This window comes from Sceloporus undulatus, chromosome 2 (genome assembly GCF_019175285.1).
Source record: "Sceloporus undulatus isolate JIND9_A2432 ecotype Alabama chromosome 2, SceUnd_v1.1, whole genome shotgun sequence".
NCBI lineage: Eukaryota > Metazoa > Chordata > Lepidosauria > Squamata > Phrynosomatidae > Sceloporus > Sceloporus undulatus.
The window spans coordinates 175,509,900-175,536,687 of record NC_056523.1 but is presented as its reverse complement, the minus strand read 5'-3'; the positions used below and the strand labels follow the sequence as shown (position 1 = coordinate 175,536,687).

At 43.4% G+C, this 26,788-nt stretch overlaps 1 protein-coding gene across 4 annotated transcripts in view; it reads right to left on the bottom strand.

Moving 5' to 3' along the window:
• Window positions 1-3,276: 3,276 nt before the first annotated feature.
• The window catches only part of CALCOCO1 (calcium binding and coiled-coil domain 1), a 338,287-nt gene continuing 314,775 nt past the window's right edge, over window positions 3,277-26,788 (bottom strand). For all 4 annotated transcript variants that reach the window (XM_042454706.1, XM_042454705.1, XM_042454704.1 and 1 more), the window contains exons 5-15: window positions 24,209-24,367; window positions 22,435-22,583; window positions 22,050-22,140; window positions 21,760-21,915; window positions 20,054-20,308; window positions 18,681-18,806; window positions 17,225-17,320; window positions 16,477-16,588; window positions 13,967-14,181; window positions 12,096-12,202; window positions 3,277-10,834 (exon numbers count right to left, since the gene is read on the bottom strand). In XM_042454706.1, coding sequence (XP_042310640.1) covers window positions 10,633-10,834; window positions 12,096-12,202; window positions 13,967-14,181; window positions 16,477-16,588; window positions 17,225-17,320; window positions 18,681-18,806; window positions 20,054-20,308; window positions 21,760-21,915; window positions 22,050-22,140; window positions 22,435-22,583; window positions 24,209-24,367 — 1,668 coding nt within the window. In that variant the 3' untranslated portion in view covers window positions 3,277-10,632. The remainder of the gene's footprint in view (window positions 10,835-12,095; window positions 12,203-13,966; window positions 14,182-16,476; window positions 16,589-17,224; window positions 17,321-18,680; window positions 18,807-20,053; window positions 20,309-21,759; window positions 21,916-22,049; window positions 22,141-22,434; window positions 22,584-24,208; window positions 24,368-26,788) is intronic.

Sequence of the window (26,788 nt, the reverse complement as noted above, 5' to 3'; positions counted from 1 at the left end):
AAGGCACACAACAACAAACAAACAAAATCTCTGTTGAAGTCAGATTTGAGTGTCATTTCATCAGTTTCTGTACATGGAATGGGGAAAGAGGATATCCTCTTGGACTTTGCTTCAGGCAGTCTTGGGTGCATTAAGGCAGTTCCTTAGTTTCACATCCCCGTCAAGGGATTTGGCAAAAGACCCTCTCCAGCCAAAGTGAAACACACTTTTCCAGTAGCGGAGGAGGAAACATCTTATCATGGGTTGTTCCTCCTCATTGCTCAGGTAAGCAGGAAATAGACTTTGAGGGAATCATCAGTGAGGGGAGCAACCTTCACAAATCCTCAGTCAAGTTACTGCTTCTGCTTTGTTCCTAGAGCCACTCTCCTCACTCTATTTACTTCAACTTCAATTTCCTTTCCCCTGTTTCTCTGGCTTTTTGTCTTCAACTTTTCTTCTTTTTCTCCCTATGTGTGTCGCTCTTTTTAAGAGACTAGACAGTTAGATGGTGACTGGTAGCTACAAACTGCAATGGCTGAGGCAATTTCTGAGGCAAGTTCACCAGAAATCGGTTCTGAGATTCCCAGTCGGCCATGAAACCCCCTGGGATATCAGGGGACTCTGTGACACCTATTATGTCAACTTGACTTGGGGAATCCAAGATCCAAGTTGTGGAACGCTAAGATGACAATGACGATGACAATTATATTTATTTTTATCCTGCTTTTCTCCCAAGATTGGGTCCCAAAGTGGCTAAGAGGAAGGCAAAGAGGGTGAGGTCTGAGGACGGAAATCCCTCTCTCATTGATCGGGATGCTAAAAGTGCCAGGCCTGGATCAGGTCTTGGGAGGAGAAAAGTGAAGGATAGTTTTGCACCCTTCTCCTCACCCAGTGGTAGTGGGGCAACAACTGCACAATATTTTTTGCAATTGGCTGAAGGCAATAATTGCTAAGGAAATTGTAGCTACTTCATTTTGGAAGGAGAACAAAGTGTAACGTAGCAGCTGCAGTGGCCATTTTGTCCAAAGACCATAGGGATAAAGGGAAGAAAACTGTAGAGGATGGCTTTCAAGGCCCAAAGGATTTTTTAAAAAATTAAAGAAAAAGGCTATGTCTAATGTACATTCCTCAGATTAGCAATAGGAAGGAGCTTCAAGATCCCCTTCAATGTCAGAATATGAAGGTGAATTGTCTGAGGAGGAGGAGACTACCTCAAGTGCACCATCCTCATCCAGACCTTTTCATAGTAAGGGCTTTTGGTGTCTGTTATGCAAGGCCGTTATACTCTTGGAATTCCCCCATCCATCAGTATAAACAAATGATCCAAATTTGCCACAAGATAAGGGTGGCTCATTCTCTAAACCAGGACCTTTCCCTTTGGATATACCATATATTGCAGATTTTATGAAAAGTGGTAAGGGAGGAATGGGCCAGACCTGCCATAGCTTGCCCAAATCCCATGTATGTCAAACAGTCCTGCAGTTTATTGAAATAGGTCATGGAAAACTGACACATCCCATTAGTAGAGGCACCAGTATCAGTCTCCATTTATGCAAAAGATAGTGAAGATATGTTAAAGAACCCTGAGAAGAAGAATGCAGCTGTAGCTCTTAAAAGGGCTTATGAAGCGTCATCCTTGGAAACCAGGGAGGCCTGAGCTATGTCTATCCCCCCTCCCAGTGCAGCATATGTATGGGCCAAAGGCCTTATACAAGAAGGTTCCACAAGGAAATATGAAATTCTAACAAGGCATTAACAAGTTATTAAAAGTAACTCCAATTTAGCAGATGCTAGTGTTAGCCCTAAACATACCTAAAACAACCCCTCCTCTTTGATATCAGAGTTACCATATGATCCTGATGTGGGTGTCATTATGAGAAAGCAAGCAGGTCATGTCGGCTAACTTAGGAGTTGTGAAGAAGATTTATTTTCCAGACATGTTGCAGTTGGTGAGAAAGAGCCTAGCCATGAGACAATAGGATGGCTCCAGTCAGAGTAAACAACTCCATCTACCTGACAGTTAAGCCTCCTGCTGTATGAATACCCCCATTCACACCCCCATGTTACACTTTGGGAGAACCAACTTCAAAGTGTCGCTTAGACTATTTGGACACAACAACTCCCTGGATTTTGCCCCAGGGCACAAATTTCCTATAAATTCAGGAACTTTTCCTTTGGATTTGCTTGGTTTGCAAGCAGAGGTGCTGCCAGTTTTTATTTTGTTAGACCCTTGTTTGCTTGCCAAACTCCAGTGGCCTTGGGAGTGACTGAGTTCCCTTTGTCCCATCCTGGAATGTCATCAAGAGGAGCAGCATCCAAATAGGTGTCATATCTCAATTATAAGGCCTTACTCTGTTCCAACCTAACACCTTTATTTCTCAGTGCTTGTGTGAGTGATTGTTAAGAGTATGTGTTGATTTTGCCCTTTAAAATAAAACCTTTGCGGTCCTTTCTGCCTCCAACCTTGGTATACATAGGGATGATTCCTGGGCTGCATAATCCCAGCCAGTAATTCGAGCTAATATGTAATTCCATCTAGAGTGAGCTGACATAGGCATAGCTCCTGTCCTGGTTACACTAGTCTAGATATAATTCAATTTAGCTCTAGAGTGGAGGCAGTGCCTGTACCAGTCATGAGGCTAATTTTCCACACTGCTGAAAAAGCATTGACTGATACTAGAGGCCACTGAGTATCTGGTCAACACTAAAGGCATTGGTGCAATGCCCTCTTCAGAAAGAACAAAAGGTTCCTACTTCATCCATGATTTTGTTGCATCCATCAATTTGACTGATGCGTACTTGGATATTCTAGTACATCAATTTCACTCCAAGTTCCTGCAGTGAAATGGTTCAAGAGCCAATATTTTCAGTACAAGGATTACAGATCTGTAATCCTAAAAGTTTTTACCAAAGTGATGGTGGCTCTGAAGGCCTATTGGAGGCAACTGAAGTCGTGTGTATACTTGTATCCTGAGAATATCCTGATCAGATATAATTTTCTTCCACAGGGTCTCAGAGATGTCGATTTTGTGCTTTCCTATCTATTTGGACATGACTTTCTGGTTGGAAGAGCCATCTTGTTCTCCAGCAGTTCAGAAGGGGCAACTCATTTGCCTCTGCTGTGGCTTGTTTGTTTCCCCTGCTCATCAAAGCCTGTGATCTAGTGGCATGTGTGATTGATGTCATCTCCATGAGCAGCAGGTGAACTGGCAGACAGTGTGGAACAAAGGAGAGCCTTATGCTATCACACACACACCTAGGCACAACCACACTATTCAACAGACAAGATAGGCAGACTGTTGCAGAAAGATTGCATTTTATTAGAATTGCTGCAACATGTCATATAAATATAAATATAAATATATATATATGTACATCCTGTACATAGACTTGGGGGCATGTCAAAATTGGGTGGGGGGAGGGAAAGAGGTTTATTGCTTTGAGCTTTTGAGCCACTTACTATTGTATTAAAGTAAAAAAAAAGAAACACTGAAGTGGAAAATTGTTCAGGGATAGCCGTTATTGGCCGTGCTGTGAAGTACAACAAAATTCAAAACTCACAAGCAGCGATACCTTTTTGGGCCAACTCCAAAGCATAAAATACATTATGCAAGCTTTCAAAGGAAAGGCGGTCTAGAAACAGAGAAGGAGAACTCACAAATGCAGTAGGATGAAAAGGTTTCCCTTGCGCAAGTGAGCAGAGCCTCTCCAAAAAGGCACAATCACAAAGGAGTCATCGCAATCTCTCTCTCTCTCCTCTTCTTCTCCTCTCTTGTTATAGTGGAACTTACAGCCTTGCACTCTTCTCTTAGGGCCTGGCAGAAATGCCAGGAGGCAGAATAAAAAAGAATTTGCGACCAAAATAATTAGTAAAAAGCAAGCAGGAGGCTCAGTAACCAGGGAAGCCAAGGTGTGGGGTAGGGAACAAAATGGATGTAAGATAATAAACCAAACACAATGGGAGCCCAGTGTGAGGTACAGTGCTGTAAAAAGGAGATGCATGCAATAGCAGCAGGCAGCAAACAAAAGAGGTGGCAACTGATGCATGACAGCACTGAGAAAGGGCTATTAAAAATAAACAGCAACAACAACAACAACAACAAAAAACAAGATCGGGAGAAAAACCAAGTCTACTTAAGGAACTATTGGCTGCTCAAGGAGGGTCCCCTCTGTCTTCGCAGTTGTCACCAAACCATTTAAATGTCTACATTTTGTTATCCTCAATCGCTGCCTGAGGAATCATCCCATAGACATTTAGCCCTATTCAACTGTTCCTAATTTGAGTACTGTAATCACATGAAGGGGGAATGCACTAGCCCCACTCCCCCCTTGCACTCTATGCATCAGAGGGTGACTGCATGAAAAGGAGTGATCCCTCTACTTGCTGAGGCTATCCATGCAAATCAAAGGGTGTTCACACATTGTTTTCAACACAGGTTCAGTGTTTATACAGATGGTTTGTCTGTATGCTTGCATATTTAAGAGATGAACATCTGAAAGCATGTACATACAATGTGACATACTCTGCGCAAATGTGTAAACACCTCTTCCATGTTCCAGATCATGGGGAGAGCCTCTATGGACAGAGAATGCTATCTTCTCATTTTTTTAAAAAAATAATTTTTCATATAGCAGCAGAGGGTCAGGAAATGAATGTGCTTCCCCATGTCTTATGTTCACAGTATCCAGATTGAGAATACCTGAATATGGCTCTGGCTTCTTACAAATTTTACAACCTATCTACCTGGGCAGCAAAAGCAGGTCTACAGGAATGTACCATTCCAAACTGAAGGCAGTATGTAAAAGGCTCAAATGCGTCCCTCAACTCCCTAAGCAGAGAAATTAGTGCATCAGAGAGAGGGCTAGCAGAAAACGCTTTCACCTGTCATGTTACTTTCTCTGTATATGTGCAGGGTTTCTGGAAGTGTTCAGACATGAAATCTCTCTTCTCAGTTTGGAATGGTAAAGGGCACCTGCACAAAGATGACATTAAGTTGCACATGTAGATTGACTGCCGGACAACTGCCCAAGAGTGGGAGCCAGGCTGGGAGCAACAGGGTAATGGGTAGGGTTACTCTTCTCTATCAAGTGTTGACCGTCAGTGCAATGTGCAAACAGACCCTGAGGTTTGTGTCAGCAGCTCTTAAGCTCCTGTTTCATCAATCCAAAGGAACAATGAAAAAAAATAACAACCAGAAATGCACCAATAGCACACTTAACCCTGACAGCATTGGAGGTAAACCAAGGGATATTGTAGCATGTCTATGACTAACTGGGAGAAAGAAGTTTGTAGCATCATGTTTTGTAGACTCCATTTACTTAATCAGATGCCAGTATAGCACTATAAGACACACACATACTGTCTTGTAGGACTAATGTAACCTGGCATCTGTCCTGAAATTGATACACTTTGCTAGCCATTGTTGAGAATAAAAGTGGATATTTGGTGGGTTAACACTAGATAGAAGATCCCACATGTCCTGCATTATCAAGCTTCTGCAGACTAGCTAGCAAACAAATATGCCCACGTGAACACACACACACACACACACACACACACACACACACACCATTCTCCTGTATTAGAACTCGAACCACTCTGTGCAAATCAACACAGCAGAGTGCCCTTGGATACTCTGAATATCAAAAATACAGCATCTCAGAATGATGCATCCTTAGAAATGCAGAATCGCTTCCCAACAGTAATGGAAAAAAAAGTTCAACTTGCCCAGTGCTTCTGTCTATGCCCTACCTATTTGAGTTCCATCTCTGGGCCCTTCTCATCCTTTCCAAAAGATATTACATTACAGGAGTTTGGAACCTGTGGTCCTACAGATATTCTCATTCTATAGCTTCCATCATTCTGCATTAACCTTGTTGGAGTTGTGAGTCCAACAATTTCTGGAGGACCACACATTCCTGTCTCTTGGGAATTGGTGTTATTTCTCATTAAGATCTCTGTCTCTCTTTCTCTCTATCACACACATATACAGTACATGCGTCTGTGGATTCTGCACATGCATGGCTCCCAGCTCAAAATTCCACACCCTGTAAACTTTAACTTTTTAAAAACATAATAATAAAGCATATTTCAGAGGAAGGAGATAACAAAACCACATGTGTGCATTCCTTGTCTAAGAAAACCTATGAAATTCATGGGCTTGCCATAAGTTGGCAGATGCCTTGAAGACATAAATACAAGTCTAAGGTGCCACCCATGTTTCCAGCCCTTTTGATGACATTCTATGATAAATCAGTTGTTAATGTGCCACAGAACTCTCTTCCTTGCAATTAACCCAGGCTGGCTATTTCTTCTGATGTCTTTAAGTTCTTATTTTAGAACAATTCTTTCATTGCTTATGCTAATTTACCGGATTTACCTAATTTGATCTCAAAAGGAGGGGGACAGAATACCACTTTGGTCAAGAGCTCATTAGCTTCATCACCTGTCTAAAAATTTCCCTTATGAATGTCTTTTTGTTCCTTGTTACAAAATGACTTAATCCATTTCCCCCAGAACTCTAGGGCTCTTGATTTTTTCAAATTTTCAAATATCATCACTGGGTATTTGGGAATGTGAATTATTATGCAATGAAAAATGTTAGTTTTTTTCCTATTTATGCAAAGGTAACAGCTACATTTAGGAAAGATATTGATCATATTTAAAGGGGGCGGGTGCCAAGATCTGCAAATGTATACAGTTTTGTTCCCTGATAGTATTGAGGCAGGCAGAAAGAGATTTTATTGGAATCTTTTCTCTGCTTTATTTTAATTTACTTGTCTGATAGCCTTGTTGTTTTAGTTGTTATTAAAAAGAACGACAATATCCTGCTATATAATGTACAAATGTATGCCATAAAATCTTTGGGGTGTGGCTGATGTAAGGGTCTATAGCTAAAACAATAAATACCCAAATCCATTCATTTGCATCCATGTTTGCTTTCTGAGCACACACTCAGAGTTAAAAGGGAGATGAACAGAAAACCCAATCGAGGCTTATGAAACAGGGCTGTACCATTTCAGGCAGTGCATTTTGTAAGGCGAGAGATGGAAAATACTTCCTTGACTAGAAAAAATGGCTACTGAGGCAATTTCTATAGGGCAAACAAAGAACTCAAAGATCATCTTTTTTCCCTTTTCCCACTGACTCAAACTGCACATCCTTAGCAAGTGATATGTTATTGCAGAGTTTAGAAAAGTTAGGTTTTTGGACTAATCTCCAAAGATCCCCTAGCCAGCATAACCATTGGCTGTGCTGGCTGAAGGATTTTGGGACATATTACTCCTTTCCACCCAAATCCAAGGAGACTGCCCTGGTCCTAAACCAGTGTTTGTCATCAACAATGGACTGGGTGAGGACAAACAAATTGAAAGTTAATCCAGACAAGTCAGAGCAGCTCTTGGTTAGCTGGAAGACAGATGAGGGAATAGGGATTCAGCCTGTATTAGATGGGGTTATTCTCTCCCTAAAGACACATATTGGCAGTTTGGGGGTATTCCTGGACACAACTTTGAATATGGATGCCAGGAGTGCTTTTGTACATCTAAAACATGTGTGCCAATTGTACTGGTTTTCTTGAGACAACACATATAGCCACAGTACTACATACCTTACTTAAATTCTGTTTGGACTACTGTAAAGCACTCTACTATGAAGAGTATTTGGAAACATCAGATGCTCCAAACAGCTACAGTCAGACTGTCAACTGGGGCAGGCTAGAGAGACCATACAACATCTTGGTTGAAATAGCTCCACTAGCTGCCATTTTTATGGGCACAATTCAAAGTGCTGGTTATGACGTATAATGCTCTATAGGGCTCAGGTCCAGGTTATCTGGCAAACCATATCTCCCTGTATGAGCTGGCCCAGGATCTGGAATTATCTGGAGAGGATCTTCATGTAGTCTCACCACCATTGCAAGCATGGATGGTGGGGACATGAGAGAGGGCCTTCTCAGTAGCAGCCACTAGACTCTTGAACTCCCTTCCCAGGTAGGCCAAAATGACTCTTTCCTTGTTGGCTAATTTTTTAAAATTCAGACAAGCTTTTAAAACATGTTTTTAAAGAATGGCCTGGGGCTGCTATATTGTTTTAACTGTTGCTTTTTATCTTTTTAAATGCATTTTAACTTGAGGTGTGAATTGTTTTAATTCCCTGTAAATCAGCGGTTCCCAACCTGTGCTCTGAGGAGCCCTTAGGATCTGCATACACTTCTCAAGATATAGGACAGGCCTCTTAGGGGCTCTGCTACAGAAATAAGGGCTCAGTGAGTCAAAAAGGTTGGGAAGCCCTGCTGTAAATAGTCTAATGCTATTTTAATGTTCATTTTTGGTATGTTTTTAATTGTATTGCTCTTTCAGATTTTGAGCTGCTCTGAAACCCAATTCTAGGGGGAAGGCAGGATACAAATACGTTGCAGTCTAAGCACATTAAGTGAGCTGCACAATTCCCACCCCTGATTTAAGTTGGCCCCCATTCTGCAATAAAAGATGTAGTCGTGCCTATATGTGGGCAAGGCTTTCAATCCTTTTTATCCTCACCCAGTCCCTAATAGTTCTTGCTTCTCTAGGCTGCCCCTGCATTCATTGCTACAAAAGGCCATCCTCAGTACACAGCCCACAGCAGCAAAGGCCTGTCTTTTCCAAAGTGGTCAGGTTCCTTAACGTTGCTTTGCACCTCCATATATAGATCTGGTTCATATAACAATTTTGAACTCACCTGTCCAGTTTTCAGTCTCTGTGTAATGCCTGAAACAGGAGAACCCACAATTTCCTAGTCTGGCTAATGAAATAAGAGCAAGAAAGAGACAAAGCCCAGACTGCATGAAGCAGGATGATCAGAAGGTCTTATGCAAACAGCCCCTATGTATCTGCTCAACTTCACTTCAATCCTGCTCAGATGGCAAGAGAAATCTGTTCTCAGCCAAATCCCCCAGCTTTTCTTTCTAATAAGGAGCTTGTCATTTTGAAAATCCTTTGCACTTTTTGCTTGCAACTGGCAAAAGAAAGAAAGAAAGAAAGCAAGATTGAGTCCTATGAAAATTAGTTTTTTGTGTGTTTTTTGAAAGCATTCGACTTCACACTGGAAATCTCTATGGGGAGAAACTGTTCCTATGAAAATTATTGGGATTTTTAAAATTGATGACTCGGTTTGCTTTGTTTATTGCAAGGACCAACAGCTGGAGCCAACCAAGTTTATGTGGTGGCAGAGAATGAGAATTGTAGTCCAGCTCATCTCATGGTCACTAGTTTGGGCAAAGTTGGTGTGATATGTTGGGATGAAAATACTCAGAGGGATGTTTGTGCTAGCCTTGCCAGCAAAACAATAGAGAGTCTAAAGGCACCATTAACACTAACAGACTTATTGAAGATTGACCTTTTGTGGATTGCAATTGACTTCTTCAAATGCACAGAGTATCACAGCAACCTTAAGCATTAATACTGTGTATATATATGTACCTGAAGATAGGCAATGTGGTGTAGTGAACTGAGTGTTGCAGTAGGACTGAAGAGGACCAGGGTTCAAATCCTTACTTGAACATGATAACTCGCCAGGTTTCCTCAGCATCAGAGGAAAGCAATACCAGCCAACTCTCAACAAATTTTGCTGAGAAAACCCCATGATAGGTTTGCCGTAGGGTAGCCATAAATCAGAAATAAAGCCACACAACAGCACCTATATATCCCTGAACCTTTAAGATTATACTCTGTTAATCTAAAGAAGTGGATTGGAATCCCCAAAAGCTCATGCTTAAAAGTGCTACAAGTCACAAAGACAATCATGCTTCTATGAATGGGCTTGTCATACATATGTTGTCCAGAAAGGTGAGGGCACATTTATCGATATAAGCTATTATCCTGTGATAAAACAAACCAAAACCAAAACCAAGGTAGACCTACACAACAAGGAATCACAGGGTATTTCACTGAAGCACCTCTACTGAGGCTATGGCATTTCTCCTCTCACCTGTGAGAAACACCTACCAAAGGTAACCAGTTTCCATACCTTCTGGGCTCACATGATTGCAAACCTTTCACTTAGCAAGAAGAGAATCACATGCAGTCAAAATTGCTGACTCTTTCCCCCCTGCCATTTGACCTCACAAAGTATCCAGTCATGTGTGAATAGGTTTTCTCCCTACAAGAGCCCTGAAGTCATTCAGAACTCTTGTCAACTAATACTTGGTTTGGGATTAAGGTGAGGTGAGGAAATTGTGAACCTACCAAGTATTAATGGTCTCCAGCCCTTATTAGCATGAGCCAATGGAATCAAAAGATAGGACCACAGGCTGTCCAACTCTGCTTAATGTGTGTGCATGTATGAAGACATATTTATATCCAGGGTGTGCATGTGTGATAATGAGTGAGGCTGTATATATGCTAGTAAAATATCTTTTTCCCCTCTCAGTGCAAATTAGCTCTGACTACCCTGCCTTGGAGAGAGGTCTTGGGAAGACAGCAACCCCTTTATTGCCACCTACTAGGTGAAGCTACTCTGCAAAGGAGTGCATTCATCTTAGCTAACTCTCTATGGAAGGGAGAAAAGGAGGGAAGGAAGGTACCCAGCCTGGATCCCACTAAAGGAGAAGAGGGGGAACTGAGGGGACACTGTGGAAGGGGTGGTGGTGGTGAAACTGAATGGGAGGGAGAGGCTCACTCAAAAGTGAAAGGGTCATGGGTGCTGAAAAAGAAGTGCCCATCCATATGTGTAGCCATTGTCTCCTTGTCACTCTCAGGGGGAAAACGCTCGTGGCAGATGGGGCATTCCTTCCAAAAGCCTGGTGAAGGCAGGTCCAAGGGAGATGCACCTATCCCACAGGCTCCTGGTTCTGACATCTGACGCCCGGTCAGCCCACTGCAGAGAAAGAAAGAGGGAGGGAGGGACGGACAGTGTACCAAGTTGAGTCTCCCTTATTTGAAATGCTTGGTACAAGAAGTGTTTTGGATTTCGAGGTTTTCAGATTTCGAAATATTTAATTATACATAAAAAGGTATATTGGAGATGGAATCCAAATGAAAACATGAAATTCATTTATGTTTCATACACACCGTATACATATAGCTTTAATGTTATATATTATATATAATTTTGTGCATGAAACACTGAACCACCAGAAAGCAAAGGTGTCAGTATCTCAGCCACCCATGTGGAAACTTTTGGATTCTAGAATATTTTGGATTTCAGAATTCCGGATAAGACTCAATCTGTAAAATAGGCTACTCAGATCCCAAGCCTTGGGCTTGAAAGAGAGCAGTTGTGATCTCTGATCTGGATAGAGTCTAGACTGAGATTTGTGCAAACAAGGCACAACAGTCCTGGGAGCGTGATACTCAAGAGGGCGCAAAGAATGCAGTGCATGACAAAGTAAACGTTTGAAGGTCATGACTGAAAAAGCAGGGGGCACAGTTTGCTGCTCCTTTTCACTTGTGCTAAGTAAGACCCAAAGTCACATACAGTCCCACAGTAGGCAAGAGGGTCTGGGCCAGAGTTGAGCAATGTGGCTACACTGGCTAGGACTGGTGGGAGTCACAGTCCTACAATATGTGCAAGGCCAGATTTGGCCAAACCCAGGTGTCGAGGCCAGAGAAGTCTTCCTTGACAGAAAACCTAGGTTCAAAACACAATGCAGAAATAATCCAGTTTGAGACCATTTTAACTGCCCTGGCTCAATAGTAGGGAATTCTGGGAACTGTAGTTTGGGAGACATTTAGCCTTCTTTGCCAGAGAGCTCTGGTGCCACAATAAACTACAATGCCTTAGTTAATGCATGGTACACTCAGAATGACTATTTGCTGAGATGAGATGCAAGAGAGATTCTGAGGGAAATCATTTGAAAACCAGCCTCCAGGGATTTTAGAAAAGCCTGTCTCCAAATCTTGTGAATGGTTATGCATGCCACAAAGTCTTGACTATTAAAGAGCCCATCAAGCAAGGCTGGGAAATATTCAGATACTGTACATTTGCAATTTCTACCCTATCTAGCCAATGATGAGGCATAATTTGGCAGTAGCAGTTCCCCAACATATGAGATGACCTGCACAGGTTATGGGCGATACATGCCTTCCAGGGTGAAATAACTCATAATAGGACCTGACACATCCCATCCTTATCTTACCTGGCTACCTCATAGAAGCCACTGCCCAGTTCTGGAAGGAGCAGATTAGTTTCTTCGCCACCACTCTGTGCGGCTGCCATCAGCACAGCCTTCTCATCCTCTGCCTCCTAAATACAAAAAGAAAGAAGCAGTCTATGCAGGCTTGACTTGTCATTCTACCTCTGACTGAGCTCCACATCCCTGGTTCATCATCCCTGTCTCATGCCTTTGTATGTTTTTAAGTTCACATGTTTTTATTGTAATTTTTTATAAGCTGCCTGGACTTCCAGTCTGAGAGAAACGTAGATATAAATAAAGTGATAGATGGATGAATGGATGGATGAGGGCAAACAGACAAGTGCACCTTGGTGGAGTCCCAATCTAGGGGTTCTTCCTCTCTGAATATCCCTTGGCACACCAAAGACCTTAGGCTCAGTCCTGAGGAGATAGGAATTGCCTTTGCCTGAGGCCCTTGAGAACTATAGCCAGACACAGTAAACACTGGGATATAGGGGTGCAGGAAGAACAATTCCAAGAGGTGGGACAAGGGGGAATCCATGATGGACAAAGCACCAAATCCCAAACTCAGATGGGATTATATAGGCAGGACGGAAGGTGCATAGGAATTAGCTAGAGTGGGGGGGAAGGGATAGCTTATTTTCTCCATTCACCTTATCTCAGGGTGTACCATGGGAACAAGGAGGGCTATGATTCATTGGATCCAAGGCCTTTCCCAATTTTTCTCTTGGAATAAATTTTCCCTTTTTGCCAGGGGCACTGACAAATTCTCCAGTTCAGAAACATGCAGAGCAATACAGCAGGGGACAAGGGAAGCAAATCTGAATTGTGGACTTGTTTATGCTTCTCAGAAAAACCTAGCTTCTTAAGCTGTGGCAATTATGACACTGATGATAATTGGAATAGAGGTTTCCACACCTGAAAGAGGTATTGTAAGTGCAGATTTCTCTTTCTGCCCACGGATCTTCCCACTCTGCAGAGAGGAATCACTTGGACCACCAAGATGTCCTCTCTGGTAACACAGGGTTAGAACCTTAGGATGGACAAATGCTCTGAGCTGGTATAGGGCTACTTCTTCTGTTCTTAAGATCATTAGGTACAAAAGGTAGCAGTAGCATAACCTCAGGTGTATGGGAAAAGAGTAATAACATGCAAGGCTTCATCCAGTGAAACTCTCTAAGGGTGTACCCACACTGCAGAAATAAAGCAATTTGATACCACTTTAACTGTCATGACTATCCTACAGAATTCTAGGATTTGTAGTTTGGTGAGGCACCATAGCTCTTTGATGACCAAGCTAAATACTTCATTAAGCTACAAATCTCAGGATTCCACAGGATGGAGCCATGACAGTTAAAGTGGGATCAAACTGCTTTCTGAAGTGTGGATACATCCTTGGGCAGGCCAAAACCAATTCTTCCTCAAGCAACGTATACTCAGCTGTAGGGGCAGGGAACACGCATCCCTCCAAATGTTGTTGGACTAGAACTCCCTCCATCCCTAGCCATGCTGGATGGGGCTGATGGGAACTGTAGTCTAACAAGTTTCAGAAGGCCACAGATCTGCTCCATCCATGAGCTAATAGATATTACTGCTGCAACATGGTTATGTGGACTTCAGAATGCTTTTTAAAGCCACCTGGTATAGGCAGATGAAAGATCCAGTTGCCTTAATATATCTATAATTGCTCAATTGTTCACCATGCCTTGCTTGAGAGATACACCTGGGGCATCCTGCTAGCTACTGCTGGACAGAGAGGGTTAGCACAGACAGTCTTGACCAGCAAAGCAATTCTTTGGTTCACAAAGCTGGGCCAGTCCCATAAATTCTATCCTAAGAGGAGTGCCTCACTTCTTTGCCCCTTGGGATCTCACCGAGTCAGAACTGGAATCTTCTGATGGCTGTTTGATCTGGCTGGCAATTGGTGCTGGCTGACTGATCACCACAGTGTGAGTAGGTCCACGGGCACAAGGTGGTATGGTGGTAGCAGCCCGGTTGTCACACAGACTGTAGGAACCGAGCTGGGCAGGGAGGCGCATGTCCTCAGGGCATTCATCCTCGGAGTCTGACAGTGGCGAATCCAGAGGACCTGGGATAAACATGTGAGAGCATGTTGGGGAAACACATGGTCGGTGAGTGTGAGGGGACAGGAGAAGAGAGAAAGAGATCAAGAGTGAGAGTGAAGAGTGAGGTCACTAGAGTGCAGCCCATACTGGGTGACACCAGAAGTGAGGCGACAACTTGTGGGGCTCTCCTTTTGCTGTGTCCTTCTCTGCTTTGCCACATAGGCCTTCTCACAAGGATACCTCCGTCACCACAGCGAATGAGTGGGCCAAGTGTATCCCTCCCAGCTTTGCCATGGCGATGGGGGCCTCCTCAAAAGGAAACCTCTGCCTCAATGGTGAAGGAGAGGACTGAGTACATCTCTCCATGGTTTGCCGTAGCAGTGGACGGCTCCTCATGAGGAGCCCTCCAATGTTGCAGTGAAGGAGAGGAACAAGCATGCCTCTCCAGGCTTTGCTGTGGCAGTGGAGATCTCCAGGAAAGGAGAACGTCAAGTATGCCCTTTTGAATGCCGCTACCTCCCATCCTGCAGAGGTGGATACGCCACTGGAGGTGAATCTTCCCTGAAAGTGATGATGCACATAGTTTTAAATTTTGACTTCAGAAGAAAATTCTGCCATTTTGAAAAATTCACCTAAGGAAATAAACTCAGATTTGGTCCTTTCACTCACAGGTGGCAAAATCACAGGTATCTGGCTTCCTGGGTTCTGTTAAAAACAGATCAGGGGCATGGGATGTGTGCCCTTTCAGATGATGTTGGAGAATTTCCATCAGCCACTCTAGTCTGGCTAATGGCGAGGGATATCAATATGTGGAAGGCCACTAGTTCCATAATGCTTGAATTACATGGGGGCTCCTAGGATCTTCTCTAGGGTTTTCTAGCCTTGGAGAAAGGAAAAAGGCAAGATGGTGGCCTCTGCTCTTCTTTGACTTCTCCACAAAGGTGTCCTTATCCCATAGTCTTGCTCCATGATATGATGGGAACTGGTCTGACACCTCCCTGCTTTGGTTTCCCTCCCTCCCTTCTTTCATTGTCTTCCTATCAACTGAAATGAATAGATTATATGGCAGCAGTCTTGTAAGACCTCCCTGCACTTAAATTTCACATCAGAAAAATGGGGTGAGGGGAAGGGAAATCCAAAAAGCAAAGGCTGCATGCTCCCAGTCTCCAGAGAACAGGATGTACTACCTCACATAATACAAGCATTGTACATGGGCCTAAAGTTCAACTTTGGCGACATTGCTAGAGATCCCAAAGTGTTGGAGGAAATGGAAATGGTTATATATTGCACTAGTAGTTTTAAAAAGGGATGTGAAAGGTTGGGCACTGCAAAGGCTGTGGGAATGTAAATTCCACAATCCTTTACTGCTGGTTATGTTGGCTGAGGCCAATGTGAAGTACAGTCCAACAATATCTGAAAGGCCACACCTTAGTAGCACCCTCCCTATAGATGTTTATGCATAACTTCGCTTACCTCTTTCAGATGCTTATTTTAAAAAACAAATTAGAGATGGAATAAAAAAAAAGCTTAGCTGCCTCAAATCTAAAGCCTTCCTTTCTTCTCTCCCAAACTGTATTTAATTTAAAAGACATTAGAATTGTTACATTGCTAAGTTGGGTGCAGTACAGACCATGGAAAAGGGGCGATCTGCAGCCTCCCCTTTTCTTGCTCGGTTGGAAGCAGGGCAGCCTCACCAGCAACCCCTGCGGCCCCAACCCAGCACTTTTCCAGGCCATGGAAAAGCAGCAGAATGCCGCTTCTCTGTGGCCTGGAAAGAGGTATCCATGGGGCTTCATTCCCTTGGACACCCCACCAGGCATGGCGAAAAGGAGAAAGGGGCTGCCTGGCCCCTTTCTTCTTTGCATTGCCGGTGCGGTCATGTAGAGGCCATGCCAGCGCCAGCGATGTGTGCGCACAGAAGGAGCTCCGTTTCGGAGCTCCTTCTCGTGATGCTGAAATGGCACCCAAGTGCTCTGCAGCGCCGCGGTGGCGTCACATGCGCCAGTCCATGTGGAGGTGACACATGTGTGACGCTGTCGCTGTGCACACTGTATGGAAAGTGTGCTTCCAAAATGGTGCCATCCATACAAACTAGGGCTGGGGAGCGTGCAGATGCTGCGTGCTCCCTAGCCCTAGTTTTGGCTCGAGAACAGTGTTTCTGTGCTGTCTATATCGGGCCTTGGTTTCAGAGATCTGCCAAACATTCACACCCTAAATTATATAGCCCACACATTTTTGCTGATGGCACTGTGACCAGAGGTGAGGGTGATGGGGACTGAAGTATACTTGGGTAGTGGTGCAAGTTGGGTGTGACTGACCAGTGGCCTCCTGTGCTGTCTCCTCTTCATCCACCAGAACTGATTCACTCCATTTCTCATCAGCAACCTTCTCCAGACGTTCTTCTAGGTGTCGTATGTATACCAGCAGCTCCTGAGGACAGGGGACCAGTTGAAAAGTCAGCAGAAAGGGTCAAACGGGTGATGGGTGGCCCCTGTCGCTGCTCTGGGTTTTAGTCTGAACTTGAAGGAGCTACCCAAAATGCAGACCCCACACCCTCAAAATACATTCAGCATCTTGGAGAGGTCTTTTAAAGTTCAGACCCAAGCTACAGCAGATTCTGTGCCCCACTGGCATGGGAGCCACCAGTCACCACTGGCTAGTCTATGGCAGACTCTGCATGGCATGTGACACAGTCAGCAGCTCCACCTATTTCCTGTTAATGGCCCACCCCCTTGCCACCCACATGCCCCTCCACCTCCACTTTTCTATGCTTAGATTCTGCCCACAGATCAAGGGGGAGGAATATGTGGCCATCTGGATGCTGATGTGCTACTATTCCCACCATTAATTAATTAATTTATAGCACTTATATCCCACCTTTCTCCCAAAATGGATCTCTTATAATTGGCCAGGCTGGCTGGGGCTGATGGCAACTGGAGCTAAACAAATTTAAAAAGCAACAGGTTCACTGGCCATGCCGTAAGTACTGTTTCGCCCCTGTTCCCAAAACGTTCACTCTTTGGATTCCTGAACCTTCTCCTCTCCACAACCAACCCACCCACCCACCTGTTTTTCAGCCTGTAGCTGCTCCTTCTCCTTTTGAGCCACCTGCAGTGCAGCCCGAAGCTCACGCAACTCCCGACGGCTCTCTGAGACCTGCACCTAAAGAGGCAACCACAGAAGGTGTCTGTAGCCGATATTAGGAGAATGTACATGGAGACGAAGGGGAGAGGTTTAAGGAGTCTGCTATGAAGACCAATATCCCAAATAACGAGATGTATTAAACCACTTTCACTTATGGGCAACATCTCTCACATACCTTAGGGACTGGGGAACATGTGCTTCCTAGGCAATTTGGTTTACAGTGCTCATCAGCCACACCCAAGAACAGGTGATGGTGAGAGTTGTAGTCCAAAAAATATCTGGAGAACAGAAGTTTTTCCACCTTGACCTACAGGTAAAACCTTCCCACCACCACCTTCCACCTTCAATGTCCTCAGATTTCTTCCTTTGCATAGCTGGCTGCTCAGCCATCCCAGCCTTTCTGTCTTACCAGCTGAGCCAGCAGAAACAGGCTAAGCTGGGAGGAAGAGCAAAGGACAGTATCAGAATGTGGGAACTGTCATGCTGGGTCCAACCAGAACAGAAGTGGCCAACACTTCTCCTATCATTCCTCACTATGAGTTGTGTTGGCTGAGACTGCTGGGATTTGGATGGGCTACAAGGCACAACTGGACTAGAGATACAAGGCAATCATGTGCCCAGCCCAACAGAGGATAAGCAGATGGCTCTAAATAGCTTAACGGCTGTTCAGGCTTTTCCTTACATCATGTTCCTTACATAATCAAGATGGCACCTCCTGGGCTAAAGAAATGTCAGTGGTTTTGGGGGAGCCACAATGTTTTCTGATGTTTAGAAAATCTTTAAAGGGGATAGGAACACCTCAAACAGAGTTGGCAATTATGCAGGATGTTAAATTGCATGTCCCAGCAGTCCTATCTAGTATAGGCAAAAGTTAAGAATGCTGGGAGATGCTGTCCAACGGCAGCATGATTTGCACACTTGCCCAAACGTATCCCCTGCGAGGACTGCCTGTGCTGTGTCTTAGTGGGATGCTGACTGCTTACTGACTGTGGTGTTGGTGGAAAGGAAAGGAATGGCTGCAATCCTGAACAGGAGCATTTCACATGGCAACATTTTGTTGCAGGCCTTGCTTGCCTTCAGCTACTATTGCAAACAGATACTGAAAGACCCATCCTCTTGTCATGCGAAAAATCCTTTCCAAAACCTGGTGTACATCGCAGCAGAGGAATATAAGAAGAAAGGGTGAATGGCAAGTTACCTTTATGGCAGAAAGGAAATGAAGTATAAAAATAACCCCAAGTATAGCTTGGTGACAGTGATAAATGTGGAAGCCATGGTTGTGAATTAAACAGGAAAACTGGGGCCCAAAGGGATTATATTTCTTCCACCCAGGGCAGTGGGATCCCCTTCCCCACCCCAGTCATGGTCCCTTGCTTACTAGACTGGTGTCACGCTCTTGTGCCAATTCTACACGCAACACTTGGCGCTGGGACCTCTCCTCCTGCAGGCTCTTCTCTAGGCGCAGCACCTCAGCGCTCAGCTTCAGGATCTTGTCCTTTTCTGCCTATTAACACCACAGGACTGAATTTGTATGGTTCTTGATGGTGTTTCTCACCCTCTACGCACACTCCCTCCTCCTGAGGTGTAACTAAGCAGCAAATGGGTATAAAACAGACATGGAAAGGGGCTGGCAGTGAGTAGCTTTCATGTTAGCATGGTGAATCCATTCCCAGAGTGACCAGATGCCCTACCACAAAGGAGGGCAAAGCACTGCAAATGTAGAGCATTCAAGAAAAACGTAGGGCATGATGAAAGAAAAGCTAAAAGCACTAATATAAATGTAAATTCATGCTTCTTGGTCATGCTCAAAATGGAGGACATTTTGTAATTCCTCCTGGACAGAAGGTTGAAATGTTGGACAGGTCCTGGAAAAGGAGGAACTCTGGTCACTCTGATCCATTCCAAGTTTTCATTGACCTTCAAAGGAGCTTTCTAAGGTACTCAGTCTCATTCTCCCAATAGCTTCTTAGATAACTACTTAAAATTTGGACTAAAACATGGAATGGATATGGATGCCACCAGAAAGTCCAGAAAGGTCAGGTCAAACAAAAATGTGGAATAATGTTTAACTTTAAAGCACAACAGCAAATGTAGTGAATTCAAATCTGATATAAGATTTCTATAGGTAAACTTTGGAATGACAAAATTTTCCTTCCATCTATTTGTAAATATTTGTAAACTGAGTTAGTTAGCTCGTATCAGGTGAGTGGATGAAGGATGTGAGGAAATCTCTGTTCACATCTTTGTATTTGTCATGAAGGATTCAAAATATAACCCAGAATCTATACCTGGGAGAATATTTGGTAATTTAAAACACAGAGTGATGAGTTTCTAAATTTAAATCAATGCTACTTAAAAAAGAAAGAAAAGAAACACCACCCTCAAACATTCATTCTTATAATCAAAATCCAAATATTCTTGTGCAGACAAGAAGAGCTGACATCAATCATATAAATGGGAAATGGACTCTTTCGGCATGCAAAATCGATTTAATATCTCCCTCTTGCTTTAATTTCATCTCTGCAGAAAGAATCAATGATTGCTCCAATGTATGCACTGCACTTTACTGCACCATCCCAATGAAAATGGAATAGAGCTTGAAAAAGTTACTTTTCTGGAGGGGGACTGGGTAATTCTAGGAACTGTGTTCCAAAAAAGCTAACTTTTCCAGGCTCTGAAACAGAGCAATAGAAGATACATGTGTGAATGTGCCAGAAGGCATGTTCTGTGCAGTGCCCATATGCCACAAACCTCCATGTTCTGCAGCAAGGTGGCCTTCTCTTTCCACCACTGGCCTTTTCCCTCCTTCCATTTGAGGGTCATGTCAGCCAATTTGATGTTGGTCTCAGCTGCCTCCAGGCGGCTCTTGTGCAGATCGGAGATGGTGCGATCCCGGATAGAAGCCACACTGGCCAGCTCTTCCCCTAAAAGTGCCACCTTCTGCTGGCTGGCAGCCAGGATGTCCTGTGTGGAGCGCAGTTGTTCACACAAGGACTCCATCTGAGCCGGGGGGGGGGGGTGAGGGAGAGAAATAGAGGATGAGAGAGAGGAAGAGGCAGGAAAGGGATAAATGGGCACAAGAGATATTAGGGATTACTCCATTCCTGCATCTCCACTTTCCCCCCCATTCCTCCCCAACACTTGGCCACCATTCCATAGTGAGTCTTCCTCATTTGGTTGTCCCCTTAAAGATTTTTTAAATCCTTCAGTTAATTCTGAGGTTACCCCAAGTGGGTAAATACCTTCCTTATGGAAGCACATTCACTATTTTTACATAGCATGGGACAGACAGTCTGGTCATTTGGTGATTTGGACTACCATCAGTCTCATCTACAATGACAAGTAAGGGATTATGGGGATCTGTAGTCCCAACTGCATGGAAAGATTGTTCAAATCCAGGTCAATGCAATTCCTACAATTTTAAAATTATCTTTATTGACGCAGGTGTGTGTATAGTGTCAGGGAGGATTTTAAATGGGGTGTGTTCTCTAGTCAAGTTTTCTTTTGTATGCTTTATATAATTTTATACTGTTTTTGGATAGATTATTTTAATGGTTTTAAAAATTTTATTGTAAAGTTTTAAAATAATTTTATCTGTAAGCCTCCTTGGATCCCTTTCTGGGATAGAAATGAATGAATGAATAAAATCTTGGATACTGAACACTACTCAGTCTGATGGAGAACCTGTGGCCTTCCAGATGCTATTGGATTCCAACTCCCATTAGCCCTAGACACCATAGCCAGTGGGGATGCATGCAGGGGGTTACAGTGTGATGCAGTAGCTAATAAGTCCAATGTGATTTTAGGCTGCATCAATAGAAGTATAGTGTCTAGATCAAGGCAAGTAATATTCTATTCTGCTCTGGTCAGGCACCACCTGGAATATTGTGTTCAGTTCTGGGTACCACAATTTAAAAAGAATGTTGTGTCCAAAGGAGGGTGACTAAAATGATGAAGGGTCTGGAAACCATGTCCTATGAGGAACAATTTAGGGAGCTGGGGATGTTTAGCCTGGAGAAGAGAAAGTTAAGAGGTGATATGATAGCCCTGTTTAAATACTTGAAGGGATGTCATATTGAGGAGGGAGCTAACTTGTTTTCTGCTGCTCCAGAGACTAGGACCCAGAGCAATGGATGCAAGCTACAGGAAAAGAGATTCCACCCCAACATTAGGAGGAACTTCTTGACAGTAAGGGCTGTTCAACAGTGGAACAAACTCCCTTGGAGTGTAGTGGAGTCTCCTTCATTAGAGGTCTTTAAACAGAGGCTGGATAGCCACCTGTCGGGGATGCTTTGATTGAGATTTTCTGCATGACAGGGGGTTGGACTGGATGGCCCTTGTGGTCTCTTCCAACTCTATGATTCTATGATTCTATACAGTCAGAACAGCCCACTTATCTGAAGGTCCAAAGTCCCCCCTCTCTCACAGTCTTAGGATGGTGCCCACGGTGCACTTACGGTGCGTCGATTTGCAGTGGCCAGTTTCTGCTGCAACTTGTTGATGTCCTCCTGCAGCAGCAGAGTCTGAGAGACCCTCTCGCCATGAAGGGTCTTGGCCTCCTGCAGATCAGAGGCCAGGCTGCGGCTCTCCTTCTCTGAGGCCTGCAGCTTCACCTGAGAAGAGAAAAGGAGGCAGTCGAAGCATGTGGGGCCACTATCTCTCCACTAATCCCTCTCCACAACCTGCTTGGATTTCTTGCTCCCATTTTGCTTCCTTCTACAAGCACCCTTCCCTTTTCCTTGCTCACCTGGTATTGCTCTTTCTCAGCATTCTCCTCTTTGAGTTGATTATGAATCTGCTCCTGTTCTCGCAGCAGAGACTTGACTGTATCCTTCACTCTAGAGACAAAAGAGGAGAAATGGTATGTATATGTATGACAGACACAGAGAGAAGCAGCCCTTGGGATACAGCAATGCATTTGCTTTCCAGCTCAGAGATCCCAGAGGAAATTGGCTTGGAGGGCTTGGCTTCAGCCTTCTTGACTTCCCCAGCAGAAGACAACACCACTGGGCAGTGCTCACTTAAGCCCATGGCTAAAATGATGATTTGGACCCAAGAGCTTAGAAACATTAACCCAAACCCAGCATAGCCTCATTATACTCTTCTGGGGCTCTCCCAGTCACACTTTTCACCTGTCCAACTCTGTCTCTCGTTGTAGCATCTTCTCACCCATGGCCTGGATATCACCCTCCAGTTCCCGGATTCGGGACAAGTGATCAGCTTCTTGAAGGCTTAGTGTTTCTTTTTCTTTGGACACTTCTGCATAAGAATCTGATAGTTCCTGTTCGGGAAAAAGTGAGGTGAGGCAGATCAGTGAACAGTATCCACACACTTCCTGCTTGTTATATTGCTGACAACATAGGCAAGGCTTCCAGCTTTAACTGGGGATGCTGAACTTTAATGTGGAAGATGTCTCATTTTGCCCTCATGTAGCTTTTTACAGTGGGCCCTCTATCCACTGGGGTTTGGTTCCAGGACCCTTCGTGGACACCAAAATCCATAGATGCTCAAGTCCCATTAAATTCAGCAGCATAGTAAAATGATATCCCCTATATAAAATGGCAAGATCAAGGTTTGCTTTTTGGAATATATATATATATATATATATATATATATATATATATATTCAAGTAATTGCTGGCTGAATCTTTGTACTCTTTGGAGACAAAATAGTTAAATGGCTATCACTTGCCCACACTCTCCATTGTTTTCCCTTCCATGATGTCATTATATAGCCAATGATGATTGGCTAGGAAAGCTTCCTGTGCACTGTGGAACTCTGACTTGAGTGGGATCAACCTTGTGACTAAATCAAAAGGTAAGGGAAAAGAAGTGCTAGACTGCAGAACAAAATGGTGAAGGGAGAATCAGGATGGCTGTGAGGTGGGAGATGATTTACAAAGTCAAAATGCCTCTGGAAATATATTATTATAACTATTTCCAATCTGGGGAGGAATTTTTTGAGGCCAGCTTCCTTGACCACCAATGGTACTAAGGGAGAGAAGGCACCTAGTTTTACAGAGCTCTTCCAGGATAGGCTTAGCTAGTGCCACATTTTTCCATGCAAAAATACTTGTTTTGTTCCCTCACACTTTATAAGGCCTGTTACAGGGATTAGTTTAATATTATTTTTGTACTTCCTTTATAATTTTGCTGCATTTAGTTCATTTTTTGTATGAACTAACATCCATTGAAGGATGTTTTTAAAGCTTTATTATATACTTTATTATAATCTATCTTGACATTGAGCTTGAAGAGTGGCATACACATTATAATGAGTAAACACATATTTTTTTAATTCAAATTAATGAGCACATCTGTGTGGAAAAGGGCTCAGGTAGGGCTCAAATCTTGGGGGTTCACGTCTTTCTATAAAGGGACATTGGGATTCTGATTGTAAGATCCTTTTTCACTTTTTGGAGATTACATGACCTTCCAAGCCAGGAAGGCCAAACCAAGCCATTTTGTTCTGTGAGGCAAAAAACAAGATGGCTCTGATTTGTTGTTGATGTGTGCCTTCAAGTTGTTTCAAATTTATGGCAACCCTAGGGTCAACTTATCATGGGGTTTTCCTGGCACGATTGGCTCAGAGGAGGTTTGCCATTGCCTTCACTTAAGGCTGAGAGCATGTGACTTGCCTAAGGTCATCCAGTGGGATTGCAATAGCACAAAATCTTTTCCTCGAGCATATTCCTACTACCTACCAGCATCTGCTGCTTGAGTCAACTGCTTCCTGATTTAAGCCCTTTCTGGTGAAGGCACCCATTCTGAAATGAGACGTCTTTTCCCATATACCCCCTGATCAGATACGAGCACAATTCCCTGCCTCTAAGCTTTCAAAGAAACAGGTGGTGGAGCAACTGAGAACTTCCAGACACCCTCCACCCACCCTCCTTTCTTTCTTGCCTTGTACTGTGCAGCCAGCTTGGTGTGCTCATCACGCAGGGAGCCAAGAGCTGCTTCCAGCTCAGCCACACGGCTTTGCAGTTCTTGAACCTCATCTTTCAGGCGACACGATTCCTGCAAAAGGGCTCCTTGCTCCTGACGGCTCTCTTCCAGCTGAGTCTGTTAAGGAAAGGAACAGAGAGATGATGAAAACTAAAAAAACTGCTTTGATTCAGGCACCAGGTATCACATCCACCAGAGAGGCACAGGCGTTCCTCACCATTAACTTTTTTGGTTGTATTTTAGACTCATGAATGTTACGTTGTATACTGCTATAGACTTTTGCCTATACAAATCTATACACTGCTGAACATTAATAAAATAACCCAAATCCAATTGCTAGTCCCATCTAGAGCAGACCCATTGATTACTCTTGATGGGTAAGTCAACACATCTGTAAAATCAATGGTTTTATTCTAGTTGGGAATAGCAACTAGGTTTAGACCAATATGATGATTTTTGTCATCTCGTTTCAGCAGCCTAGATATTGGTTTTGATTCTATTTTATGAAATTCACATTGCATGGTTTTTGTAGTCTTTTTCTGCTCAGCAGTATATCAATTTATACAAGCAAATAAATCAGTGCAGTGAAATATTGCTGCCCTTGAATTTCTGAGCTGATTCAGAATAAACAGCATGTCATACAGTCCCTTTCTCCTTTAACACTTCATGGATCATGTATTTGAGTACTTTCCACATTTTATTAAAAAGAATAACAACCTTGTACATGAGAAATTAGCACTTTGGAGAGAGAAGGCTGAGCTCAGTCTTCTCCCAGACATATTAGTTTTATGAATTTAGGAAGACCCTTCCACAGAGCAAATTAAAACATGTGATTTCCCATATATAGCCTAATATGGTACATTTCAGAAAGGGCTTAGAGCATGAGTGGGAAACATGGGTTCCTCCAGATGTGGTTGGATCTCAAATCCCAGAAAGACCTAGCCAACATTGCCAGTAGTGAAGTATGATATGAGCTGAAGCCTAGAAACATCTAAATAGCGGCATGTTTCCCCAGCAAGTTATGGCTTTAGGAGGTTCTGGATAATGAGGTAATTTTTCTCAATTTCAGAAGTCTCTCAAGTAAATTTCTGTACTGATGTTGGTGCTTAAAGAGGTGAGTGCTGCAGGAGAGACACCCTGCACTGTTAACTTAGCTACGACAGAAAGCCAGTCTTCTAATATTTTGAAAACGTCTGGCTAATCCAGTGGCTTCCTGACTGCCCACCTATCACAGGGGCCAATGTGAAGGCCTTGTTCCCTTATGGACTCAAAGGAGGGGACTGATGTCTGAGTATCTATATCAGGACTGGGGAACTTGGGGTTCATTAAGATGTTCATGAGATACAATTCCCATCATCCCCAACCTTTGGCCATATTGCCTGGGGCTGCTGGGCTTGGGAGTCCAATAGCATCTAGAGAACCTTGAAAGAATAATCTTGTATAGTTTAAGAATACAGAACGAAGTCTGCTGCCACACTGTAGAATTAATGCAGTTTGACACTGCCTGAGCTGTCATGTCTCCATTCTACAGAATCTTTGGATTTGTAGTTTGTTGTGGCATCAGAGATTTCTATGAGAGAAGACTAAATAGCTCACAAAATTACAAATGCCAGAATTTCATAGCATTGAGCCATGGCAGTTAAAGTGTCAAACTGCATTAATTCTGCAATGTAAATACAGCCTAATGTCAGGTCACCAGACATCTGGTTCAAGTCTAGAATTCTGGCCCTTCTGTTTCTGCATATCTCTCTGAGAAAGAATGAAGACGTTGTTTTAACAGGAAGACACTAACAGATTAGTTTCCCTGCTAAACAGAAATATACTCCAGGTGAGGCTCCACTCACCTTGTTGTTATTTAATCTTCCTTTACCCCAGAGAGTGCTAGGTCAGATACTTATTACCAACATTTTGGGACTTTTAATCTAGACAAGGGAGTGATGGGAGAAATAGCAGATTATTAAAATGGAAATGATGGAGTGGAAAATCCTTACTATTCTGTTTTGTTTGCATATATAGCCTATCTTTCCTCCTAGGAACCAAAGGAATAATGAGTTTCCCCTGATTTTATCTTTACAACAACCCCATAAAATCAGTAAGATTAACTGACAGCAATTAGTCCTCAGCTATCCAGAGAATGTGACATGAACTTTGTAATGCCAGGATTACTGTGCTAGGACTTGAAGATAAGCAGGGACTATTTTGTCAAATGCCAACATCCCTCTTGGGCTTCCTTCACCCTTGTATGCTTAGCTACAACCAGTACAATAGCTGATTTTTCTCCACTAACAATATATCATTATGAGCTATCCCTGTTTAATGAGCAACAAAGAATCCCCTCCCACCCCTCTTAGCCCCTGATAGCGATGAAAACTGCTAGAACTGGTTTGCTGATATGGATCAACACGACTTGCCTCCAATTCTGGACTCTCTCCATGGCTTTGGAAATTTGTCATGTTGAAAACCTACGTTTCAAAATTTATCACTGCATCACTGTTCATGGATCAGTGGAGATGTGAGCCGACATTCCCCTATGTTCAG